This window comes from Equus asinus, chromosome 10 (genome assembly GCF_041296235.1).
Source record: "Equus asinus isolate D_3611 breed Donkey chromosome 10, EquAss-T2T_v2, whole genome shotgun sequence".
Taxonomy (NCBI): Eukaryota; Metazoa; Chordata; class Mammalia; order Perissodactyla; family Equidae; genus Equus; species Equus asinus.
The window spans coordinates 24,491,914-24,514,847 of NC_091799.1; the positions used below are offsets into that span (position 1 = coordinate 24,491,914).

Here is a 22,934-nt window from a genome sequence, read left to right on the forward strand (position 1 = left end):
GTTTAAGACTTATGAGGAGGGTGAAAGGGAGAGATATACAAAGATAAATAGAGAACAGTCTGTTTTGTTTTCAAAGAGCCCATATTCCAGTGGAGGAAATCATCAATTGCCTATAATAAGTGCTGAAATCAGAGTATAAGCAAAGTGCTTCTGGTACAGAGAGGTTGGATTGACCTCTGATTGGCAGAGTGCGAGGCTTCCCAGACATGTTGTTGTCATTGTTGATGATGATGATGACCAGGTGGATGTTGTGTTGATGTTACAGCTTGTCCAACTATACCAGAAAGTACAGTTGGTTGCTATGCTTTAAAGGCTACTCCAATGTAAATGGTAATATTGCCTCTTTGTTTTTATTTTCAGTGTTGCCACATTTTTCTGTCTCAATAGAACCAGAAAATAGTTTCATTGGTTATAAGGACTTCAATAATTTTGAAGTTACTATAAAAGCAAGGTAAGAAAGTTATTTTTTTTTTTCCAGATTATCCAGCTAAGTTGAGTGTCAACTCTGGTTGGTGATAGTTGCCCAAAGTGAGATCTGTGATTTTTTCTTCCAGATTTATTGAGATATAATTGACATGTAACAAGCTGCAAGTTTAAGGTGTACAATGTGTTGATTTAATACACTTATATATGTTGCTGAGATCTGTGATTTATTGGCAATATCTGCCATGACTCTGGAACTGACTGCTTGAGGAGACATCACGCCTATAGTTTTCTTGTTTGTTTATTTATTTTGCTGAGGAAGATTGCCGCTGAGCTAACGTCTGTGCCAATCTTCCTCTATTTTGTATGTGGGATGCTGCCACAGTGTGACTTGCTGAGCAGTGCGCGTGACTGCACCCGGGATCCGAACCCATGAACCCCAGGCCGCCAAAGCAGAGCACTTTCGAACTTAACTGTTACGCTGCCTGGCTGGCACCCATCGTGCCTACAGTTTATTTACTCATTCTGATTTTAGCTGATTCTGACTGTAGCTTTGTTGGTTATTCACTAGCCAAAAAATCCTGAAGATTTAAGTTCAATGTGTATGTTTAGGAACCAGCATAACTTAGGATGTTGGGACTGAGATATGAAGGCTTCACTTCTTATCATTCTTTAACGGCTTAATCAGCCAGCTAATGCTGCATAACTACTTCAAGACCCAATGCCGTAAAACCACAACCATCTATGAGTCAACTGGGCAGTTCTGCCTATCTGGTCCAGTTTGACGTCAGCTAAGCTCTCCCATGTGCCTGCAGTCAGTTGGCTGGTCAGCTGGGGGCTGGCTGATCTAGGGAGGTTTTACTCACACGTCTGGCTGTTGGCTGGCCGTTAACTGAAGTTACAAGGATGACTGGACCATGTGTGTCTCTCATCATCCAACAGGGGAGCCTGTAGCAGCAATACTGCTCAAAGAGAGAAAATGGAAGCATAAAAGTCCTCTTAAGGCCTACGCTTGGGACTGGCACACCATTCTTTCCATCACATTCTTTTGTCCAAAGCAAGTTACAAGACCAGCCCAGAGGAAATAGACTCCCTTCACACCCTTTCCATGGTAGGAGCTGCAAAAGTGGTGGATACATGAGGAAGTGGAGACTTGGGGTTAATTTTCAAGCAATCCACCACAAAAGGTTAGGTCATTTAAAAATGACAATATCATGTAGTTATTAATAACAATAACCAATTTGTATAGCTCTGTGTGTCAGCACATTTCAAACCACTCTGTGTATATTAGCTTATTTAATCTTTATGCAAGCTCTATGAGGTAGATACTATTACTATCCCCATATTGAAAATGGAAAAGCAGAGGTGCATAAGTGTTAAGTAGTTTTCCCAAGATCACACAGCTAGTAAGTCACAAGGTCTGTCTGGTACCACAGTCCATGCCCTCAAATGCTACCTTATACTGTCTCTCCTGCTAGCATTTATTCTCAGATAGTGTTTGCCACCTAGTCTAAACCAACATAAAAGTCTCACTTAGAGAATTATAGAAATTGGCTTCTTTTGATGAAGACCTTACTTTATTTGTTCAAACTATGAATAAAGAAAGTTAGCTCTTGCTATAGAATTGTTGGCTCTGCAGGAAGTTTTCTTTATTGTTACTTTAATTCTAAACTAAAAAGGAAACATGCAGTTAGAATCTTCAAAAAGAACTTATAAGAATGAGATTAGACAGGACATGCTGCTTTTAACGATATGAAAGAAAACTAGGGAGCAGCTCCCGACTGACATCAAAATCATTGAAGAAGTGAGGTGTCCTGTAGGAAAGAGCCCTGGACCTGAATCTTTTGATCTCCTTCAGATCAGTTTTTTCATCTAGCACATAGTAATAGAAATCTGTACTTGGGCCTTATTATTCTAGTTTTGTGAGGATGAAATGCAACAGTGCATGGAAGACAATTTAAAGAGAATCAAGGGGCCGGCTCCGTGACCGAGTGGTTAAGTTCGTGTGCTCCGCTGCTGGGGCCCAGGGTTCGGATCCTGGGCGCGGACATGGCACCGCTGGTCAGGCCACGTTGAGGCAGCGTCCCACATCCCACAACTAGAAGGACCTACAACTAAGATATACAACTATGTACGGAGGGGTTTGAGGACATAAGGCAGAAAAAAAAAAAAGAAGAAGAAGATTGGCAACAGTTGTTAGCTCAGGTGCCAATCTTTAAAAAAATAAAAAAAATAAAAAATAAAGAGAATCAAGTGCTTTCTGTAATTTCAAATTGTTCCATTTTATCTGAATTTTATTATTGTAGCCATGTTAGCAAAACAATTTTATGGCATTACTGTTTGACAGATATTTTTATAATAAAGTCGTCAGTGAGGCTGAAGTTTTTGTCTTTTTCGGAATAAGAGAAGACTTAAAAGATGATCAAAAAGAAATGATGCAAAAAGCAACGCAAAAGACAACGGTAAGATGTCAAGACACATTTGCTTGCACCTAAATGAATGCTAGAGATGGAAAGTTACTTCAAAATCATCTGGTGCGCTTCCTTATTTTGTATAGGTGTAGAAATTGAAGCTGAAAATCTTCCATTGGCTTCTCACTGTCCTTAGGATAAAGTCCACTTTCCTCGGCATCAGCCCCCCTCACCAGCGTATCTCATGCCGTCTTCCCCTTTTCTCTCCCTTGCTCTCATCACTCCAGTTTCTCAAACTTATCCTAGTCACTCTTGACTCTAGGTCTTTGCAGCCTGCTCCTTCTGCTTGGGAATGCTCTTTCCCTTTGTCACCTCCTGCCTCCTCCTTGCCTGGCTAATTCCTTCTCGTTCTTTAAGTCTCAGCTGACACCCTTTCTCTGGGAAGTCCCCCCGACTCCTCTAAACTCCTGCCCCACCAAGTGCTCCCTTAGGCCTTGACTCTCTCTCAGGGGAGCATGTTTTTCACTGTATTGCAGTGGTTCTCAACTGGGGATGATTTTTACCCCCAAGGGGACATTTGGCAATGTCCAGAGACATTTGCAGTTATCACAACTGGGGAAGAGGGTGCTCTGGCACTTGGTGGGTAGAGGCCAAGGGTGCTGCTAAACTCCTACAATGCACAGAGCTGTGCAAAGAATTATCCTGTCCAAAATGTCAATAGTGCTGAGATTGAGAAAACCTTTATTGTAATGGCTTATTTACTTTTCTATCATTCTCTACACTAAACCCTTTGTGGATCTGAATTGTTCCGGTTATATGACCAGAGCCAGTATGGTTCCTGGCAAATAGGTGCTCTGTAAATATTTGTGAGCAAATGAATTCATTGGAAAGTTACTTGCCCGTGGTTAAGTGCTGTAGTGGTTGCTGGAGCTCAGCTTAGAGCCCTGGTCCCCTTTTCCGTTGCTCTGTGTTTTTGACGTTATACAATAGATGATAAGGGCTCACGTCATTCGGCTCACTGTTGCATATTCATGTAGTTTTGCATCATCACTTATTTAGGGTTTGCCTTTTCAAAACACAGTTTTATTTATTCAAGATATAAATTAGATGCCTCTTTTTAATGCAAGATTCTATGCTAGACACAATGCTATGCTAGATATTTAAAGAAATTTAAAGTCAGCTGTGACAAAAATCTCTGGCCTCAAGGTACTCAATTTTAGAAGAAAAAATAAGGCAAAATCTATTTTACTGTTGTGGTTAATAACAAAATAATGTGGTATGACTTAACCCCATATCTTCTTCCCCATTGTATGTTTTTAAATTAGTGTTTAAACATGTAAGCAGTAAAGTACAAATTAAATATCATAAAACCCAACAAGCTCTCAATTAAGAGCAAAAGTAAGCCGAGAGGCCTAGAAAGATGAATGATGTCTTGGAAGTCAGCTAGTACGAAAAAGATCTGTTGAAACATGTGATGTTCAAGACTCTTGCATGTCTATAATTCTATACAAATAAATTAGAAAATAACATTCAGACTTAATTGTGAACTCATAATTAAAATAAAAATTAATCACAATTAAAAAGTCATTCACTTTCTTGGTGATGATTCCTCTGACAGTTGCCTTCAATTTAGAGGCTAGTAAAAGCAGATTTTTGTTAATTTTTCCTTGTAAGTTCTCTGAAATAACTCTTTCATTTTCCCCTTTTAAAAAGTTGATAAATGGAATTGCTCAAGTCACATTTAACTCTGAAACGGCAATTAAAGAACTGTCCTATGAAAGTCTAGAAGATATAAACGACAAGTACCTTTATATAGGTGTCACAGTCACAGAGTCTACGGGTAAGTTTTTTTTAGACAGCATATTAAAAGTACAAATAATTTCTATGATTCTTTCATATTTTATTTTCTTTCCTAGTTAAATTTTACTTATAAAAAGTAAATTATTAAAAAGTGTATTATTAAAAATTGGGATTAGAGGCTAGCTATGCCCATCTCTAGTCATTGGGTCCCTATTGCCTCAACTACAAAAATGGGATGATATCTGCCCAGTTGATATCCTGAGTGGCTTTGCAGGTGATCTGGCTTGAACATCTGCACCCCAATGTTCTCCTTTGGCAAGAATCAAAATAAAAATGAGATTATGTATGTAAAAATGCTGATAAAGTGCTATGCAAATGAAAGATATTACTACTATCATTTTAGACTCCTGCGCAATAATAAAGTTGAACCAAATGCCTCCTAAAGCCTTTTTCAGCTGTAATATTCAGGAATTCTATCTAAAATTGGAAGTAACAATGTTTATAAAATGGCTACAATAATAGTATATCCTTCATAGGGGCTTTGTGAGGATCAGAGTGAATATATGCAAAGCACTTAAGACAGTATCTGTCACATGGTGAAGACCATCGAAGTGTTAGCACTCCTCCTCCTCTACTTCTTATCCTCCTCCTCCTCCTCCTCTTCTTTTTTGGGTCCACCTACTACTTTCTTAGCATCCTTAACATCTTGTCTAGTGCTCTCAACCCTCCTCCAGTGGTTTTTAATAGTCATTCATTATTAGTCCAAGTTGGGTCAAATTGTCTTACTTCTGGTACATCTTGATTATTAATGTTCTTTATACTTTCAGGTTTATATTGAATCCTCAATTAACCTTGAACAAATAATTTAGCCACAATGAATCTGTTCTTTTTTTTTTTTCCTGTAAAATGAGAGTTAGACCAGATGATCCCTAAGGTCCCTCCCACCTCTTTAAATTTGTCTTTCTAGGGTGGGAGAATGAAGAATTGAGGTAATTATCCAGTTATGGAGCACCTGGTACGTATCAGATGCTCAGTAGATGTTGGAGAGCAGTGGTGACTTTATACTCCTTCCCTGGCTATCGGTTTTGACATTATTTAATGTTTCTTTCTTACTTTTATTTTTCCTCAATTTATTTTAAATTAATTCACTTTATACAATATTTATGAGATGTTCAAAGAGTACTGCTAAACATGAGGCTTACAAACATGAATGATGTCTAATTCTAGCTCTCAGGTGGCTTACAAACTAGCATCAGCTATAAGACAGGTAAACAAAGAATGTTACAAAAAGAAATTCCATTTGTGCTCTAAGCAAAGTACTTAATGCTTATTGACCTTTAGAAGAAGGTGAGCTCCTAGACGATTGTAGAGCAACCAGGAACAGTGTCCTGAAGATGATCAGTCTTGAAGGATAAGTAGGGTTTTGAGACAGGGATGGTATACAGGGTGAAGTGGGGCACCCTCCATAGAGGGGATATACCAAGGGTGGGAAGCGAAGCTTGATCTGTGAGAATAGCAGATTATCCAGTTGGCTGAAGTGGCTGAAGTATGTATAGGGGTTGTCAGGGATGTAATATTGGAAAGGAGTTTGGGAGTTCTAGAGCTTTGCATGTTCTTAATAGTTTAGCTTAAGTTTTAGCTGGACGGTAACACTACTGGGCTCTGCCAGTGGACTCTGAGGGTTCTCTCTTCCTCAAGCACTCTTCTCTGTCTTCCTCTCCATCTCTCTCCATATCCCTGGGCTCTAATGGTGAACCCCCTGTAAGACTCAGTCTCTGGCCTACCCTTTCCTTCTCTCCTTAATCATTTGCATATACTCAACTGAAACTCAGACCACTGAGAAAAGGTGGTGTCCCTTCTTTGCATTCTTCCTCGGTCCAGTTCTATAGCTCTACATCCACTCTCTACATACAAGCCTTGTCCATAAGGCTTTGGAAACTCCTGAGGTCTAAGCTCTTCTCTGTGCTGCCCCTCTGAATCGAGACCCATGTCCTACTTACCACTGGTAAATGAATGAGTGTGGCAACAGTGAGTGAATGAATGAGCATGTAGAGACATATAGAGACAAAACAGATGCTCATACCGATCATTATACTCCTTAAAAAGGTCAACATGATCCTTGTCATTTCTTTAGGCGGATTTTCTGAAGAGGCAGAAATTCCTGGCATCCAATATGTCCTCTCTCCCTACAAACTGAATTTGGTTGCTACTCCTCTTTTCCTGAAGCCTGGAATTCCATATTCTGTGAAGGTAGATGGAGGGGGGAAGACTGATGAGTATGACTGTGTTTTTCTGTTTACGGAAAACATGGGGGGTGGCAAACAGAGGAAGGATGCTGAAGAGGCAAGTCACGGAGGGAACTCACTCTGTGAAACCTGCCCCTCCCGAGGGTGCGGACAGGGGTGGGAAACTGCAGGCCAGCTTCAGCCTCAGGAGTGATTTCAACCCAAGTGTCAGTATTTAGTAAGATAGCTTGTGTTACTCATCCCTAAATAAGCATTGCATTAAATGATACATAAATAAAATCCCGTAAGTCTGTAGTTCAAAAAATACTAACATTTAACATTATTTGGTGGCTTGTTCTTTAAAAGCCTTAAGAAAGAGATATCACTTGTTGAAAATAAACCCCTTTCTCTCATCACTTTTTACCTCCTGTGTGTCTCTGAGTTTGCATTTCTGTGCTTTTCACTTTGTTTTCTTCGTGAATAACTCTGTCTGAGCTCGTCTTTCTGTGTTCTTCTCTGTCTTTTTCATCTTGACTTTCTCTCCCTGACTCTCTTTTCTCTGTCTTTTTTTGCTTTCTCCTTCCTCTTTAGTGTTTTCTCTCCTTCCTCCACTTTTCCTTTTTTAAATGCTGATAGTATGAAGTTAAAACAGTCACTTGATTTTTAAAAATTATTTATAAAATGGAAATTTTTGTTCCCTGTCCTTAATTTAGAAAGCTAGAGCAGAATGTTTTATTTTTTTACTCTTTGAAAACATGTTGCTTTTAAAAATCAACTTTAGTACAACTAAAATGTGTGACTTATTGCTCATTGTGGGTCACTGGATTTTAAGAGAAAAAGATTTACCAAGACCAGGCAAGCTTTGGATATGCCTATAGTTTCTTGTGTACATAAATAATATATAATAATTTATAATATATTACTACATGACTTGTTATTGTTAGTGCCCTTGAGTTGATTCTGACTCCTAGCGACCCTGTGTACAGCAGAGTGGAACCCTGCCCAGTCTTTATGCATCATCCTCTCACCTTCTCACGCTCTACCAGACAATGTTTCACTGCTAGACACAGGGTTTTCATGGATAATTTTCTCTGAAGTGGGTGGCCTTCCTAGTCTGTCTTAGTCTGGGAGCTCCACTGAAACCTGTCCACCATGGGTGACTCTGCTGGTATTTGGAATACTAGTGGCATAGCTTTCAGCAGCACAGCAACACATGGCTGCCACAGTATGACAACCAACAGATGGGTGGTGTGGTTCCCTGACTGGGAAATGAACCCGGGCTGTGGTGGTGAGAGTGCCAAATCTTAACCACTAGACCACCAGAGTTGGTTATTACTGTATAATACATATGATAATATATAATATATTACAGATAATATAGAGCAATATACAATATATCATAAATATATTATTACATAGAATATATTTATATTATTTTAAAATATCTTATATATTTAATATCACATATAAAAGTGAAGTATATCTTTGTGGAAGTTATATATGACCATAGGCATGGTGGTGAGAGGTAGAGATTAAGGGGCAAAAAAAGATGCATTTATTGCTTCTCATATCCAGGAGAATCGTTCCCAGAAGTGATTGCCTCATTTTCTCCTTTATAGAGTCCTAAACCAGTTGAAGGAACACAGAAGTTAGATAGCAGAAGATCTTATCACATCTACTTGATAGAATGATATTTGTGTTCTGAATCTGCTTCACATACAGGGAATCCATTCAAAAATGGTTTAACGAAATAAAATTCAACCTTTCTATAAACTGAGAGCATACTTCTCTTTCCTGAGTTAAACATGATTAATTTATACTGTGGTGGGGAGGAAGGGAAATTATTTCAGAATTGTTGTGCTTTAAAAGAAGTGATGAGCTGTTGACATGGATCTGGACTTTCTGACAAACAGGTGCAGGTGAAGGATTCGCTTGACCAAGTGGTAGGAGGGGTCCCGGTGACCCTGAATGCACAAACGGTCGATGTCAACCAAGAGACGTCCGACTTGGAGTCAAAGAAAAGCGTAACGCAGTCCAGTGACGGAGTGGCTTCATTTGTGGTTAATCTCCCATCTGGAGTGACGGTGCTGGAGTTTAACGTGAGCTGAATTCTCCTGTTAAATTCTCTAGGACAATGTGTACTTTTGACTGTGTGTTTTGGCTAGCGTGCAAAACAGATGTGGCAGATTTTATACATGAGTCCAGTGAACAGTTCCACAATTTTGCATCCAGAGAAAAAAAAAAACCACCAGGGGCAATCTGCTAATCCATTGAATGGTCCTTGAGGTAGATAAATCTATCAGTTTGGGAATCATTATTTTCTGTTACATCAGTAAGACTATATTAGACTCTAGAAGTTTCAGAATAGGTATAGCAGTGGAAGTCAGTGGTAGGAATATTCTCTCTCCCCGTGCCCCCCCCCCCCAACTTTTTATCTCTGTTCAGGGCCACACAAGGGTCACATGTGGAAGCCTCCCTGTTTTCTAGCTGGGTGAACCACGCTGCCTTAGAGCTCACCTAATAGTCTTCTCTCCCAGCAAGTAACATTTAAGTTCCCAATCCCATATAAAAAATGGGCAAGCTCATCATGCACATCAATGACTGCAGTATGCACACGTTCACTGCCACCTCCTGAGCACTTTTGAAGTGGAGGCATAGTGCTAAGAGCATTCATTATGTAGAACCCATTTAATTCCCATTTAAGCAGCTCTATGAGTTAGAGAATATTATCCTTGCCATTTTGCAGCTGAAGAAATGGAGGCTTCTAACCTCTCTTGTGGTTAAATAACTTATCCAGAGGTAGTGAATGGTGGCATTGGGATGCAAACCAGTGCATATCTCACTCCAGAGCATGAGCTACTAACTCCTTACTGTCAAAGGTGGATACTGCTGCCATGATGTCATTTCTGCCCCAGTCCATGTTTATAAGCACTCCTCTGTGCCACTACTTCCCAAAATAATGGGCCAGAGAGCCTCTGTGATGTTCATTCATAGCTCCCATCCCCCAACCTCGAAACCTCCCCGCGTCTGCCCTTCTCTTACCCCAGTTCCTCTCATCCCAATCCATAAGGAGAAGTGTACCCAACTTGCCATGACATTTCAAGAAGGCTACCAATATTTGTTCTGGGAGCATCTTTCTCTCTTCACTTCACCAGACTTTCCCACCACAGCCCATAACCCCATATTATCCTAATTATTGTCCATCATCTTTCATAAAGTTACTTGATACCACAGCTGTACAAACATTGGAGTAATGGAGGGGTTTTTTCTTTAGCATTTGGTGTTGTGAAATTTAGAAATTTATAAAGCAAAGAAAGGAACTTAAAGAGTATGTTTCACAGAAAACATTACATCACAGTCCACATGTCTTTCTTGAAATTTTCCTTTTCAGGTCAGGACCGATGACCCACATCTTCCGGAAGAAAATCAGGCCAGCAAAGATTACCAAGCAATAGCATATTCATCTCTCAGCCAAAGTTACCTTTATATTGACTGGACCGAAAACTATAAAACTTTGCTCGTGGGAGAACATCTGAGTATTATTGTTACCCCCAAAAGTCCATTTATTGACAAAATAACTCACTATAATTACTTGGTAAGTACAATAATGATAGATTTACATCTATTATTCCCCCACCTGGAACATTCTCGTTTGCTTATACAGAAGCGTTAGAATGATTCCTTACATTTGTTTTTACAAAGCACTTTCAAGAACATCATCTAATTTAATAATCAGTTTTTCAAAAACCTTTGTGATAGGGGATGATTTTCATGACCATTTCACAGAACTGTGGGGCAGAGAGGACTCGTCATAGTCATAGTCATAGACACTGAGCTTGGAAGACGAAGGTTTTGATTTGAATTCCTTGTCTGATATGCCTTTCACCAAGGAGAGCATGATTACTCCACAGAGACAGCCTGACTCAACTCTCACATTACCTCCGCTCTATTTCATGGCCAAAGATGACACGCCTTGCCTAGACCTATTTCAAATATGTGCATTTTCTTGGCACAAAAGGGGGACCCCAATCCTACTCTTAAGAGTTGAGTCATATCACACCTGTTCCAATTCTCCAGTTCAGCAACAGCCTTATTACATCACTCATATTAAACGGAAGTGGCCAATCAAGCCTGTCAGTGAAACTTGGGAAAGAATGTGACTCAAATGATAGGAGCTGGGGCCGGCCCAGTGACCCAGCGGATAAGTTCACACATTCTGCTTCTTGGTGGCCCGGGGTTCACTGGTTTGGACCCCGGGTGTGGACATGGCACCGCTTGGGAAAAGCCATGCTGTGGTAGGCATCCCACGTATAAAGTAGAGGAAGATGGGCATGGGTGTTAGCTCAGGGCCAGTCTTCCTCAGCAAAAAGAGGAGGATTGGCAGTAGTTAGCTCAGGGCTAGTCTTCCTCAAAATAAAATAAAATAAAATAAGAGCTTCCCAAGAATTGCCAAAGAAACAGAATGAGTTATTCTGATGGCCGGCCCAAAGAGGTGGTGATGGCTTTTTCAACATTTTTGAGGAAGAAATTAAAAAATAAATGAGGACCATAGGTCATATTGACTGAAGAATTAGGGAACTTGTTTAGGATGACATACAAAAACCACATATGCAATCCTGCTCTCTAAGGACAATTTAAGAGATCTTTGAGGACGTTTTGGCTTCACGTGATTTGTAATTTTTTTTTAACCTTATGCCTCCAATTTAGAACTTAATCCCTAGCTTTATTGTGAGAATTAAAGGAGTTGAGTAAATTTGAAAGTTCTTGGCACATAGTAGGCCCATACATGTTAACTTTCTTTTTCTTTAGCATAATTCCTACTCCAGCACCAAGCTCTATCCTGAAGCAAAGATTTTGTTTTTGTAGTTATTGTTGCTGCTACTGTTTATTTTCAGATTTTATCCAAGGGCAAAATTGTTCACTTTGGCACAAGGGAGAAACTTCCAGATTCATCTTATCAAAGTATAAACATTCCAGTGACACAGAACATGGTTCCTTCGGCCCGTCTCCTGGTCTATTACATTGTCACAGGAGAGCAGACAGCAGAATTAGTGTCTGACTCGGTCTGGTTAAATATTGAAGAAAAGTGTGGCAACCAGCTCCAGGTGAGTCCCAAATTATAAGTCACACTCAAATTTTCTTCTGAATAAAGGAGACTGTAAACGCAGCTACCCTGTGAAGTTCTATCATACAGTTGACCTTTTCTTTTCTTTTTCCAATCACCTTTTAGGTTCGTCTGTCTCCAAGTGCAGGTGCATATTCTCCAGGCCAACAAGTAGCCCTTAATATGGCAACTGAGTCAGATTCCTGGGTGGCTTTATCAGCAGTGGACAGTGCTATATACGGAGTCCAAATAAAGACCAAGAGGCCTATGGAAAGAGTTAAGTAGGGCATGGCCTTGGTTACTGGTATGTGGTGTGGCTCTGCCTAGTGCTTCACAAAGTGTGGCCACCAGGGTAGGTTGTGGAGGAAGAACTAAGGGAAGACTGGGCTTGCTTTTCTGGAATCTACTCAGAAGAGTGGCTCTAGGTGGGTAAGCTGTCCTGATGTTAGTTCCCAAAGGACAGATCGATTCTTTTTTGTTTTTCCAAGTGCACAGTTAAGCATTTTAGAAACATTTGAGCATGCTAGCAATTCTATTCCTGGAGCAAAAGTGCCATCAGTTGGGAGGGTTTGGGGATATGGGACAGGGGAACTTTATATTAGCAGCACAAGAGAAGACTGGACAAGCAACCTCTGGGTTTTTGTTTTGCTTGTTTTTTTACTCTCATTAAAATCTGTGGTGCAAAAGAATTTGAAAATGATTCAGTGCCCCTAAGGTCCCCTTTATCTCCCCTATGCTCTGCTACTATTTTCTAGTCTTGAATTTCTTTGAACAAGCAAGAGAGAACTGAGAAACTTAAAGTTAAAAACATTCAGAAAGGAAAAGACATTTGGGGTCAAAATTAAAACTGGAATAAGCCCCCCCAAACAAGTCCTCATCCACTCCCAATCCAGAGCCCTAAAACACAAGAGATTTTGCTCCTTTTTTTTTTAGCAACTTAAACATTAATTTTTTTGTTAATTCACTCATTCATGCATTTACTCACATTCTTTTTTTGGAGGGGGGCATTATATTGATTGCAGCATGCATTCCATGTACAAAACACCATGGGCTGGGGTCTAAGAAATTCCTCGTCAAAGATCAAGACTTAGTTCTTGATGTAATTTTGAATAGGTATGTATTTATAAATACAAAGGGACAAGCTAAAGAAATGAAGTTGGGAAATGTGGTCTTTGGTCTTATGATGAATGAGTGGCCTGTGTATTTCACAAGTTTATCATCATGTAACAGCTCGTACCTTTAGTTCTGTAGAGGAATGGCTTATACAGCTGAATAGGCTCAACGTTTTGCCTTTCTGGACAGGTCTTACAGGCGTTAGAGAAGAACGACCTGGGCTGTGGGGCAGGTGGTGGCCGCAACAATGCAGATGTATTCCACCTGGCTGGACTCACCTTCCTCACCAACGCAAACGCAGATGACACCCCAGAGAATGGTAAGACGCTCAGCACTTTCTGTTTATTTTTCAAGTTGACTATTGAAATTTACATTGATTATTTGCTCCCAGATCTCATTTTTGTCCATCCTCCGAGAAGATTCTGTACACTGATCTCAGAATGACATGGCTACGTAACTCCTCTGTATAAAATGTTTCATTGGACTTCGAGATAAAGTACAAATTCTTTAGTGAACTACTCAAAGCCTTTTGTGATCTTCTCCCAGCTCTCTCCAGCTCTCTCCAGCTCTCTCTCATCCTGCTCTACCTTACCGTATGTTTAAGCTAAACAACCAAGCGTAGTTCTTGGGTGGCGCTATGTTACTTTACGCCTCTGGGCCTTTGCTCCTCGGGACTGCTTTCCCTTTTATTAGCCTGGAGAAGCTAATGTAAGAATCATCTACACTATGAGCCCACTTTCTTGTATAGAATTGATCATTCCCTCCTCTTTTTATAGGGAGAACATTGTAGGGACTAGATCTTAGTTTCAGGAAGCCCTTTAGCTATTTAGCTCTATACATAAGTAATACAATACCAGTGCATTGTTGCACATCCTTAGACTTAGTTATACATCCTGTCTCAACCACAGCACTGTGAGCTCTTTAAGGGCAAGGACCACAGCTTAATTCTCTTCTTTCTATGGTTTTAAAATTGTTCATAATTAAACTTGATACTATTATTTGTAATAATATAGCACAAAAAACAAAAATAGCATACCCAACAAAAACTTTACTCGCTCTAAATGCTTAGATATTTCTCTGTGATCAGTGAATCAGAAAGGTTGCAGGATTTGAAACCAAACTCAGATTGAACAAGTCGTGCTGTTCGACACTAGATCATGAGCTCCTCCAAGATAAAAGTCATATTAAGATGTGTAGCACACAATGCCTAGTCGAAATCAGGCTCTCAATATTTCTGAATGAATGAATGACTTATGAACGTTTTTAAAACTTCAGTAATTTCATGGAATTTTATTTTTTTGAGATTTTATTATTCTTTTCCTTCTTTACCTTTTTTTTGTTTTAAACAGATGAGCCTTGTAAAGAAATTCTCAGGCCAAGAAGAATGCTGCAAAAGAGAATAGAGGAAGAAGGTATTCTAAAAGTTTCATATGATTGTAAAAAGTTGTGATCATGTTATTCAAAAGCTAGAGAAAACTAGACATTATCTAATTTCCCCTAATTCAGATAAAATAGGTGAAAAGAAACATATGTACAGATATCTAGTCACCTCCCTCAGAAAGATTAATCCAAATAAATCCAACAGTTCATTTGTCATAACTTTAATCTGAAAATTAATCTTTAGTATTTCTATCTCTAAAGTCTAAAAGATTAACTTTTATTTGTCACAAATATTTCCTCTCTACAAACTTCATCTAGCAATTAAAATCATATTCTTCCATTGTATTCTGACAAAACCCATCATTTGATTGACGTTGGGGTGTACCCGGACATCTCTCTCTTCTATTTCGTATATTAAGCACTTAATGGTATTTTGGATTATTCTTTGGGAAATGTCTAATAGAAATTATTTTAAAACTATTTAAATAGAAATATGATAACTGGCAATGTTACAATAGCAAAAACATTGAACTGGGAGTCTGTGACCTGAGTTCAACTAACAGTCACTCTTACAGGAATATAATTCCTTCCATTTGTATATGAGTTATTTTCATTCTAAGTTCTAACGCTGTGAAAAGAGAGACACCGATTAATTTGAGTGCCTATGATGAAGAATGATGCTACCAGTGAGGGTCCACAACCATAACATAGAAGAAGTGTCTGAAAAATTAGGATATTTAGCTTGAAGAAGGAAACACTTGTCAAGTGATGAGAGCTACCTTCAAATATTGGAAGGCTTCTCAGATGGTTGACTTATTTTACTCAAAGGGTGCTGAACGCAAGGAGACAGTTTCAAGAGTTAGTTCATTGAGCTTAGTTGCAGGAAGCCCTTTAACCGTTTAGTGTGAATTGGAATAGATGACCTCATGAAGCCACGTTCTCCCTAAAGTAGTTCCAAAGGGAGGCTGGTCAGTCAACTAGCCATGGCTATTGTGGGGAGAGGCATTATAGGGCAGTAGGAAGTGGGTATCCTTTGAGATTCCTTCTAAGCCTAAGGTGTTATGACTCTCTTCAGAATCAAAGGCACTTGTATTCTTACCATTTCAGTTGCTAAATACAAACATGCAAAGATAAAGAGATGTTGTTACGATGGAGCCTTTCTGAATGATTTTGAAACCTGTGAGCAGCGAGCAGCGCGGATTACGATAGGCCCAAGATGCGTCCAAGTCTTCAAGGATTGCTGTGCCATTGCAGAACAGCTCCGTGCTAACGAATCTCATAAACATATACAATTGGGAAGGCTGCGTAAGTTTGACATTTTCTATCAGGATTCTGCCCAATATGAGGAATTTTGTGTAATTTTATGCTGCTGAGAAAGGCAGTTTTCATGCTCTTTGAAAATAGAAAGTAGAAAAGATAGTTTGTAAATGCCTGTAAGAAAAAAGTTATTTTGGGGAATCAACAGAGATATATATAGTGTATATATATACTATATACATATATGTATACTATGTACATATATACACACACAAACATATATATATATATACACACACACACACACACATATATACATACAGAGCAGAGTGCACTAGTTTATAGTCAAGATCCAGGACAAGTTTAAAGCTGACTCATTGTTTTGTTTTGTTTTGTTTTTTAAAGATCGGCACCTGAGCTAACAACCGTTGCCAATCTTTTTTTTTCTTTTTCCCACTTTATCTCCCCAAATCCCCCTGGTACATAGTTGTATATCTCAGTTGCACATCCTTCTAGTTGTGTCATGTGGGACGCCGCCTCAACGTAGCGTGACGAGCAGTGCCATGTCCGCACCCAGGATCCGAACCGGCGAAACCCTGGGCTGCCCAGCTGAGCGTGTGGACTTAACCGCTGACTCATTGTTTAAACCTTAATGATTAGTTATCTTCTCTGAGCCTTAACCTCCTTATTTTTAAACCAAGAACCTTGGGCCAGATGATCTCCCCTACGCCTTTGAGTTCTACAGTTCTATGATTTTGTGATATTACAGCCTTTAAAAATTCTGTTTATGCCTTTACTAACCAAATACAGCAAAAGATTTCTAAATCTAGCATACGTACATAAAGTTGAAATCTTATTTCAGTTTCAACCTCAATATGTTTTCAGAATTTATAGAACTCTCATTAATGTGCTTTTAGAACTTTTAGGACTTTTTTTTTTCATTTGTGTATAGTTAAAAGAAAACCAGTGAAAGCAGAATGACAGCTCCTGTTTCACAATCTGATTGTTTTGCTTAATAGTATGTCTTAAACATCGTCCATCTGAATGGATATATTTCTGCAAACACCAATTCTTGTGGCTGTTTCCCAAAATCAGTTCATTGGATATATTTAGGTTGTTTTCAGGTTTTTGCTTTTTATGAGAAGCATTTTCATGAACAATCTAGTACTTAGATTTTTCATTGTCCAATTTTTCAGCTATCCTCATCTGCTTTAGCTTCAGCTCCATGGAACTTAGTCTCTGCAGCTCCTTCCTCTCTGGGACTCTGCCCCTCCTTCTAGATGGCTTGGCCTCGCAAAACTCCCATCTGTGTTGCAACAGCTCTGCAAGGGTCTGCGTGCTTCCTCTCCCTGCCCGGCAGCCTATGCACTGCCTCCAGCCAGTAAACCTGCACGATTTCAGGGTTCAGTTGATCTGTCTCCCTTCTCTCAGGGATCACAGTCCTGGGTCACTTATGCTCTACTGTCTGAAAACCGTTTTGTATCGTGTGCCTGGTTTCCTATTTTTTTAAAGCAGAAGAGTACCTCTGGGCCTTATTAGTGCATCTTGGACAGAAGCAGAAGTTCTGTCCATTTTTATTAAAGGAAATGTCAATAAATTCTTGAGCTAGGGCAGAGAATCACATAAATCTCCCTATTTTATAATATAAACACAATTATTCTAATTACAAAAATGCAAATAACTTTATAGACTGATCAGTATCTCGTATAATCTCAGGAACGCTAAACATCTAGCAATTCAAGAAACAAATCATTCAAGATATTTTTGTGCTTTATTTGTTTTGTCAGTGTTGTTAGTGGAGAAATTGCAAGGCCTGTGTAGTTCTATTTCGAAATCACTAAGCAAAATGTTTTCTTGACCTCTCAGAGATGCTTGTTATAGATTAATAATCCATAGTTTAAAATTCAGCTCTAAGTAGAATTTGTTGTTTTTCTGTAATCAACTATATTTATTTCCCCAGATATAAAGACCTTGTTACCAGTAACGAAGCCAGAAATAAGGAGCTATTTTCCAGAAAGCTGGTTATGGGAAGTTCATCACGTCCTCAAAAGGTATTGTACCTCTTTGACATTCCTCTGAAAAAGGTGGGGAAATGCAAAAATTGTGGCCAAAAATCTGGAAACTACCCGTTTCCCAATAGTTTATTTAAGAGTTAAGACGATAATACCACTTGGTCAAATTTTGTTTTGTTTTGCTTCTTTTATGTGCTTTGTTCTAGTAATTGGTTCCAGGGCCTGAGGAACTCCTGGGGAAGAAGGCTGCTATTCCATTTAATTTCATTCCACTTCAGTAAACCTTTACTGAGCACAACTGTGCTATATGCTGTATTAAGCAGCTGTTTTCCAACTGAAATATATGTACCATAAAACAAACATTGATTAAGAAGAAGCAAGTTCCTTTTCTTGTCAGAGTCCTTCATGCGACACGGTTCTGTGGAATGCCTCCTCTGTACCAGGCACTGGAAACAGTGATGAGCAGTGCTGAGTCCCTGAGCGTTGCCCTCCCTCCGAGGGCTCTAAGCACCGACTCTCCAAGGAGCAGTCAAGGCACCGAGTTTAGGGCCTGGCATCAGTCTTCTAACGGGTCTCCTCGTCTCTACCCTTGTCCCTTCTAATTCTTCCTCCCCAGTGTTGGCCATTTCGTCTGACATTGCCCCTTGGCTAGCACTTCCTTTTGTAAGCCTTCCCACCACTGTCCACTATCCTACAAGTGGTTGGATGGATCACCTCTCCCGATTAACCCTGTTGCACGTAGCACACAGTATGGTAATGGCTGTTTACCTGACTGTCTTCCACATTAAGATGTAAATGCCTCCAGGACAAAGACTAAATTCAAATTACTGTTTTATATCAAGGACTTCGCATAGGGTCATCTTGTAGAGGCACTAACATACAATGATTGTGTTGAATCAATGATACTGCCTCTGAACTTTGAAAATGCTTGATTGGTACAGTTCTAACAGTGAACTGCAATTTATTTACTTAACTCTTTCTTCCACTAGACTGTAAACTGCTTGAGAGCAGGGCTGTATCTTATGAGTGCTGTATACTCAGTGTTTAGCCCTATGCCTGACACCAAGTTTGTGGACAATTGCCACTTACTGAATGAAATAAACAAATATCTAAGCTTAATCTTCATCAGAAAATTTTAGTTATGTCAACTTTTTTGTGAGCCATGTTGAGATGCATTACTTTGCTCCCCTATTTTAGAACATACTACCCAATGGACATAATTTTTTCTTTGTTTTGTATGTTTTGAATAAGCAGTGTTTCAAAGGTATCCTTCTGAATTTGAATTATCATACAAGTGAAATATCTAAAAACATAGAACAAGTAGGAGAGTTACTTAATATATTTTCCTGCTTGATTTTTCCTTAATACCTGATGTGATTTTGTCTTGTGATTTTTTTCTGTCTTCCAAAGTAGTATGAAGCAAAAGTTCTGTTAATGAATGCTCTCAGGGTGGGTTAATCAATGTTCCCCTCTATTTGAATATCAACATTTTAACTTTCAGAAACCAGCTGCAATTTGTGCTACCTGATTCTCTAACTACCTGGGAAATACAAGGTGTTGGCATTTCAAATAGTGGTAAGCAAGCTTATGTTATTTAAGGAATGATTTGATTAGCAAAATGTAGTTTTTTGTTATTGTCTATTTAATTTATCCAGGACTTAAGTGACGTGATTTATTAAAATATTCTTTTTAATATAGTACAAAAAGACTTGGATAGGCCCATGTCTTTGACCATATCAGTTTCTTTTTTTGCTCTTCTGTTAGTCATCATTTTATAAATGCTGATGTCAAGTCTCCATTTGTCTTTGCTTTTTCTTAGTGACTGGGAGCTTGAGTAGAGTTAGAAACAAATATACAACTTCTGCCTCATATGATCCTTTTTTGTGGTGATTTAATGCAGATACTTTATAAGTAACTCCTGGGGTGGTTTTGTTTGTTTGTTTGCTATTTTTCATTTTTACAAAATCTTGGTTTCCACAAACAAAATTTTTTACCCATCAAATGGAACCAATACTAAATATCTAAAAAAACCAGATTTGGTGCTTTAGTTGGTAAATGTTCTCATGCCTTAAATAGAAATATTTGTTAGACAAATGAAGTTTTCTGTTAATACCAATAATTATTTAAATAAAGATTGATGATAAGAAAGTAGACCTTAAAAGTTCTCATCGCAAGAAAAAAAATTTGTAACTATGCATGGTGATGCATGTTATCTAGACTTACTGTGGTGATCATTTTACAGCATAAACAAAACTGAATCATTATGTAGTACACCTGAAACTAGTATAATGTTATATGTTAATTATATCTCCATAAAAAAATCAATGAGTAGAAAATTCAAGAACATGGGATGACAGTGCAGAGGAAGACAGGATCTGATATTTCTTTTTCCTTGAAGCAAAGCAAATGTGAGACATTTTAGTACTAATAAAGCATTGTAGGAATTCCCTAATATGCTTCTACTTGGCTTTCACTCTGGGCTAAAGGTATATGTGTTGCTGATACTCTCAAGGCAAAAGTGTTCAAAGACGTCTTCCTGGAAATGAATATACCATATTCTGTTGTGCGAGGGGAACAGATACAATTGAAAGGAACTGTTTACAACTATAGGACATCTGGGATGCAGGTAAGTAGTATGTATGGTATGTTCAAATAAATGGAAAAAGAATTCTCCAATTTTCTGAGAATTCTATTAATGGGATTATCATATACTCAAGGAATAAAAATTCAGCTCAGTTCAACAATATAAACTGAGCACTTACAATGAATGTTGTACTAGATGTGCTGCTTAATAAGTGAAGGGATGAAGAAAGGAGGAAGGGTTAAGACAAGTATTCATACAACTCCAATTTAAAGAATAGACGTCTGTAAGATAATCAGTGTGCTGGGAGGTTCAGGGAAAGGTGAGTTCACATTTAGTTCATTTATCCCCCTGGACTCCGAGTTCCTTCATCTCCTTGCCTCTAACAACCCTTTCCTTTCCTCCATTTTAGCCATTCATACTCATCCTCACTTTGTAGATCTTGTCATCCCCTCTGAAATCTTGATTTCACACATCTCACCAACAGATCACAACCTCCTTGCTACCCTTTCCTGTCATTCACCTTGTTGCTTCATAGCTACAGCTCTACAGCATCATTGAAACCTCCAATCCGTTGACTCCACCACTTTTTAATTGTCCATTAGCCCTGTTCTATCTTTACTTCTTTCCTTGTTCAGGTTAGAATTCATAAGCCACCATTATAATCACACTGGTTAAAGTGGTTTCAACTCCCTTGATTCTCTCTTGCTCCAGGATACACTCCGTGAAAAACTTCAACCATGGTCAGACCCACCATTTGTCTTTTTGCCAGCGTGCCTCTAAAGAGAATTATACAAGAGGCTGACCGATTTCACTTGAAAATCACAATTGCAAAACTTTATATGGGAACACAATGTGGTCCAAAAATCTAACTATATTTTTTAAAAAGCTCTAATTTCATTCTTGGAGATGAGTATTTCAGTGGTCTTCAAAAATTTTCCTTACATACTCCCTAAAATTTTTTTTGGAAAAACTATAGACCCATGGACATGTTTTTAAATTGGCATCTAAAATTTTTCATCATAAGTTCAAAAAAATGCAAATCTATAACTTTGGGAATATTTATGTATTGATATTTTTAAAATAAAGTGGTTATATCAAACTTTTAAATGTATCCAGCAGAATCTAAATACCATACCAACCCATTTAAAAATTCCAAAATAAATTCCTATAGACAACAGATTATATATCATTCTTTTCTCACTGTGAACTCATATTTCCATTCCACTCTCCTAATGTTATATATTTTAAGCTTGAATGTCTTCTATTGATTACCCTATCACACTTTGGTGCAAGAAAAATGTGTTCATATATTGAAATCAAAACCTTTTAACATTCTATGGTTATAAGACTCTAAGTATCAAATAATTGCTTGGAGGTTTAGGTAAAATTCTGTTAGGATTTTGATAGGCATTGTCCTGAATTTATAGGTTAATGTAAGAGAAACTGTCCTGCCAACAGCATCGAATCTTTTGCATCTCTTTGTCCTTTTGCTTTATGTGCTAGATCAGGGGTCGGCAAGCTATGGCCCAAAGGCCAAGACTAGCCTGCTGCCTCTTTTATGGCCTAGAAGCTAAGAATGGTTTTCACATTTTTAGAAGGTTGAAAAGAAGAAGAATACTTCATGGCATGGGAAAATTATATGAAATTCAAATTTTAGTGTCCATGAAGAGAGTTTACAGCCACACCATTTGTGTGGATATTATCCACAGCAGAGTTGAGTAGCTGTGACATAGACCATATGTAGTACTTTCATTGTATTGCACCCCTGCTCAGAGCACTACAAATTGCAGTGACATGATTATTGATAACTCAACAGTGTTTGAAGTGTCACACATCTCACCGTACTGCAATATTTTAAGTAATTTTTAAATTATCAGTGCATTTTCATTAGTAATTTTGATTGACCCTCAGACTTTATTAATAAGATGTTATAGAGACTCTGGATTCTGTTATGTTCCTCCGAAGAGCTTTCTTTTGGTTTGTGTGTTTTAGCAGGCAGTTGGCTGAATTCAAACCCAAACTCTGAATTCTCACTTCAGTTCTCTTAGCCTTAGCTGGGATGCGTGTAGCTCAAGGCTCGGCCAGGTTTGAGCAAAGTTCATACACTGAACTTGGAGCTCCTGCACTGCTAGCTCTGGCGGCTGCCCCGTATTGTGTCCACTGGTTCCTCCAGCCAGTAAGGCAGCAGGTTCTATGGTGGGGCAGGGTTGGGGTGAGGGGGGAGGTTAGCCACTCCTCAAGGCATAATGGAGTCTGCCCTCAACTTAAAGCTGTGAAAAACAGGACACTTACCCAGTGTCAGTCCTTTCTTCTGAGTGTCACCTTCTCTTCCACTCTATAGCGACTTCAGGGAGTTTTTTCTTAAAATATATTTTATCTAGAACTTATAGTTATCTGCAGAAGGGTTGTCCAATAGGAACTACTTAGCTACTGCTGAAAGCAGAACCACTGCTGGAAGTTTTTTTTTTTTTTTTTTTTTTGCTTGAGGAAGATTAGCCCTGAGCCAACATTCATGCCAGTCTTCCTCTATTTTGTACGTGGGATGCCTCCACAGCATGGCTGATGAGTGGATTGGGTCTGCACCTGGGATCTGAACCCATGAAACCAGGCCATCGAAGCAGAATG

General features: G+C 38.8%; 1 protein-coding gene across 1 annotated transcript in view; it reads left to right on the forward strand.

Annotated features, from left to right (window-relative positions):
* LOC106824223 (complement C5) overlaps window positions 1-22,934 on the forward strand; it is an 84,473-nt gene that overhangs the window by 19,529 nt on the left and 42,010 nt on the right. The window contains exons 7-20 of the mRNA XM_014830413.3: window positions 361-451; window positions 2,771-2,885; window positions 4,548-4,674; window positions 6,769-6,884; window positions 8,773-8,958; window positions 10,251-10,454; window positions 11,755-11,964; window positions 12,090-12,239; window positions 13,266-13,395; window positions 14,426-14,488; window positions 15,564-15,761; window positions 17,674-17,764; window positions 19,227-19,300; window positions 20,212-20,351. Of these exons, the coding sequence (XP_014685899.1) occupies window positions 361-451; window positions 2,771-2,885; window positions 4,548-4,674; window positions 6,769-6,884; window positions 8,773-8,958; window positions 10,251-10,454; window positions 11,755-11,964; window positions 12,090-12,239; window positions 13,266-13,395; window positions 14,426-14,488; window positions 15,564-15,761; window positions 17,674-17,764; window positions 19,227-19,300; window positions 20,212-20,351 (1,895 nt within the window). The remainder of the gene's footprint in view (window positions 1-360; window positions 452-2,770; window positions 2,886-4,547; window positions 4,675-6,768; window positions 6,885-8,772; window positions 8,959-10,250; window positions 10,455-11,754; window positions 11,965-12,089; window positions 12,240-13,265; window positions 13,396-14,425; window positions 14,489-15,563; window positions 15,762-17,673; window positions 17,765-19,226; window positions 19,301-20,211; window positions 20,352-22,934) is intronic.